This window comes from Mus musculus, chromosome 2, assembly GCF_000001635.26.
Source record: "Mus musculus strain C57BL/6J chromosome 2, GRCm38.p6 C57BL/6J".
NCBI classification, from domain to species: Eukaryota; Metazoa; Chordata; class Mammalia; order Rodentia; family Muridae; genus Mus; species Mus musculus.
In genome coordinates, this window is record NC_000068.7 from 5841478 (window position 1) to 5844834 (window position 3357).

At 44.8% G+C, this 3357-nt stretch overlaps 1 protein-coding gene across 6 annotated transcripts in view; it reads right to left on the bottom strand.

Annotated features, from left to right (window-relative positions):
* Positions 1-3357, bottom strand: part of Cdc123 (cell division cycle 123) — a 50884-nt gene that overhangs the window by 47184 nt on the left and 343 nt on the right. For all 6 annotated transcript variants that reach the window (NM_001356501.1, NM_001356502.1, NM_133837.5 and 3 more), the window contains exon 2: positions 476-547. In NM_001356501.1, the coding sequence (NP_001343430.1) occupies positions 476-547 (72 nt within the window). The remainder of the gene's footprint in view (positions 1-475; positions 548-3357) is intronic.

Below are 3357 nucleotides of genomic sequence, written 5' to 3' on the forward strand. Positions count from 1 at the left end.
AAAGGACGCCATCGAAGAGAACTCTTTTTAAAAAGCGTAAGAAGGATGCTAAGCGTTGCTCTCCACAACTGATGGTCCCTGGGTCGTGGGGAGGTGGGAGGGGACTCAGTTCTATTTAACTGATGGTCCCTGGGTCGTGGGGAGGTGGGAGGGGAGGACTCAGTTCTATTTAACTGATGGTTCCTGGGTTGTGGGGAGGTGGGAGGGGGGACTCAGTTCTATTTAACTGATGGTTCCTGGGTCGTGTGGAGGTGGGAGGGGAGGACTCAGTTCTATTTAACTGATGGTTCCTGGGTCGTGGGGAGGTGGGAGGGGGGACTCAGTTCTATTTAAGGGGTTCCAGTGCTTACCTAGATAGCACAACCTGGACGTTTTTTCTTGAGGGAGGTCACAGGGGTGGGGAGGCTGACACAGAAGAGAACCAATATAAACATTAGGTTGGAAAGAGAAGAGAGCTGTTTTCTCAATACTTTACCTTCCTGAGACCACCAGAGTCCCATCATCAAGTAGATAGTCTTTCACATTCTGAGGAAGCGGGAGGATGACACTGGGGAAAAAATACAGCAAAAAGGCATCATTTAGAAGGACCAGCCATAGCGGGGAGAAAAGCCTCCCAACGGCCATTTTATAGTCACTGTAAAGATAAAAAAGCATTTACATTATTTTAATTTTAACATGGAACAGAGAAGTACAACCAGGAACCATATACTATGAGTACACAATGCAGCTTACACCACAATAGTTCTTAGATTAAATAAGAAAGCAAAAGACTGTTGGGCAGTGGTGGCGCACGCCTTTAGTCCTAGCACTTGGGAAGCAGAGGCAGGCATATTTCTGAGTGAGTTCCAGGACAGCCAGGACTATACAGAGAAACCCTGTCTTGAAGGAGAAGGAGAGGAGGACGAGGAGGAGGAAGAGAAGGAGAAGGAGGGAGGAGGGAGAGAAGGAGAAAGAGAAGGAGAAGAAGAAGGAGAAGAAGGAGGAAGAAAGAAGAAGAAAGAAAAAAGAAAGAAAGAAGAAGAAAGGAGGAAGGAAGAAAGAAAGAAAGAAAGAAAGAAAGAAAGAAAGAAAGAAAAAATAAAAGACTAGCCAAATCCAGACAACCAGACAGAAATCAGAGTGGCGAGAATAAGTGTGTGAATGAGTGTCTGCGGAATGCTCACTTCTCAATGGGACAGCTACATCAACCTCACACCAAGGCTCAGGAAACATTGCTAACCAGTGGGTAGAGGCCAGAGGACGGACAATGTGAGCTGTTGTCTTCTAGACCTGATGTGGCGGGGCACTCACCTGCTCTGGTTACCGGCTAAAGATCAGGCCAGGTAGAGTTCCAGGACAAACAGGGAGAAACTTTCAACCCTACTCCTAGCTGATAGCTACTGACAATTGCCTGCTGTGGGAAGCAGAGTCATTTTTCTTTGGTGCTGAGGACACTAGAAGATTTCCCAGGCTCAGTGGATGCCCCCCCACACACACACACAGACACACAGGCATCACTAAGTTGGGAGGTGGACCCTGTTACTTAGACCTGAGAGAAGTGGAAGGGGGTAACAGGGAGTAAACAGGGTCAAAATACATTGTATGCATATATAGAATTCTGGAAGAACAAAGAAAAATTATTTTCTAAAATGAATTTGCATAATCAGCTCTGAACCAAAAGTCATAAAAATAAAATACTAATGCTACAGCAGTAGCCAGAATGTATATCTTGAGCACTGAAACAAACAACTGAAGCAGGCTGCCATATGACTCCACATGATTTGTCTGGAATGTAGGAGGGCTGTCCTGCACAGAATAAATGCTTTCATGGGGGATAGGTAAGATGGCTTAGCAGTGGGTAAAGGTACCAGCCATCAAATCTGACAGCTTGAGGTTCAATCCCCAGGACTCATGTGGTAGAGGAGAAAACAAACTCCTGCAAGTTATCCTGTAACTTCCATATGCCCAATATGGACACATGGGCACGTGTGTACACATATGTAGTCACAGACTTGTCTAGGGATGCCAGAAAATCCCAGTTATTGGTTGACTTCCTTCTCGTTACCATCCTCATATCCACCTATATGTGGCATACATTTTAAGTGTACTAAAATAATTCACTTTGGGGCTGGTGAGATGGCTCAGTGGGTAAGAGCACCCGACTGCTCTTCCGAAGGTCCAGAGTTCGAATCCCAGCAACCACATGGTGGCTCACAACCATCCGTAACAAGATCTGACTCCCTCTTCTGGTGTGTCTGAAGACAGCTACAGTGTACTTACATATAATAATAAAATAAATAAAATTAAAAAAAAAAAAATTCACTTTAATGAGGCTTTATTAAATCCAAAAGGTAACAGGCAACATTTTTCATGTGTTTACTATGTGCTACAAAAGAGTGGCAACATTTTAAGTATTTTTTTTCTTTTGCAATTCTCATGACAATCCTATTATGTTTCTAAGTTTTCAAATGTGGTTTAGAGAGATTAAGTAATTTGCTGAAGATGCTGATAGAACCAGAATTCAAAGCCAGACAGAGGGTTCTGACTCTACAATCTAATTCTTGGGGGCAGGATTTTGTTTTTTGTGGTTTTGTTTTGTTTTGTTTTTGGATGCACCAATTCACCGTGGGCATTCTGCAAACCTGGACAGATTCCTTGTTCCAGGCCAGAGAACTAGAGAATAGGATCCCACCTTCTCAGCCAGGCGGTGGTGGCTCACGCCTTTAATCCCAGCACTTGGGAGGCAGAGGCAGGTGGATTTCTGAGTTCGAGGCCAGCCTGGTCTACAAAGTGAGTTCCAGGACAGCAAGGGCTACACAGAGAAACCCTGTCTCAAAAATCAAAAAAAAAAAAAAAAAAAAAAAAAAAACCCAAAACCAAAAACCAAACGATCCCACTTTCTCTCCAGATGGGTTGCTTCTTCTCAGAACACTGGATCGTCAGTAGCAATGCAACCTATACACACTACCAAACTGGAGCTTCATCCAGACTTGGAGGTACCGTCTGTATCACTGTTCTCATTGTACAATGATGGAACGCAACTCTCACCAGAGGGGGTTGTCGGTCAGCAGCAGGCAAAGTCTCCAGTTTTGTTTTGTTTATTGCCTTGCGCTTCTGACAATTCCCAAAGTATCTATTTCAATCTACCCTACCGAGGACCCCCACCGCCTCCCTACCTCCCTCGACTCGCTCTTTGATTCCGAACAGGACGCACGGCAAACACTGATCTACTTGTTAATCTTGCTCCGTCAAAGCCAATAGAAAATCCGCAGCTCGACACAGTCGCTCCCACTGAGTAGAAGGCCTGCGGATTTTGTTTAGTTTTCTGAAGGGATGGGATTTACCCAAACCCCCCGGTTTGACTCCGGGATAGGTTAC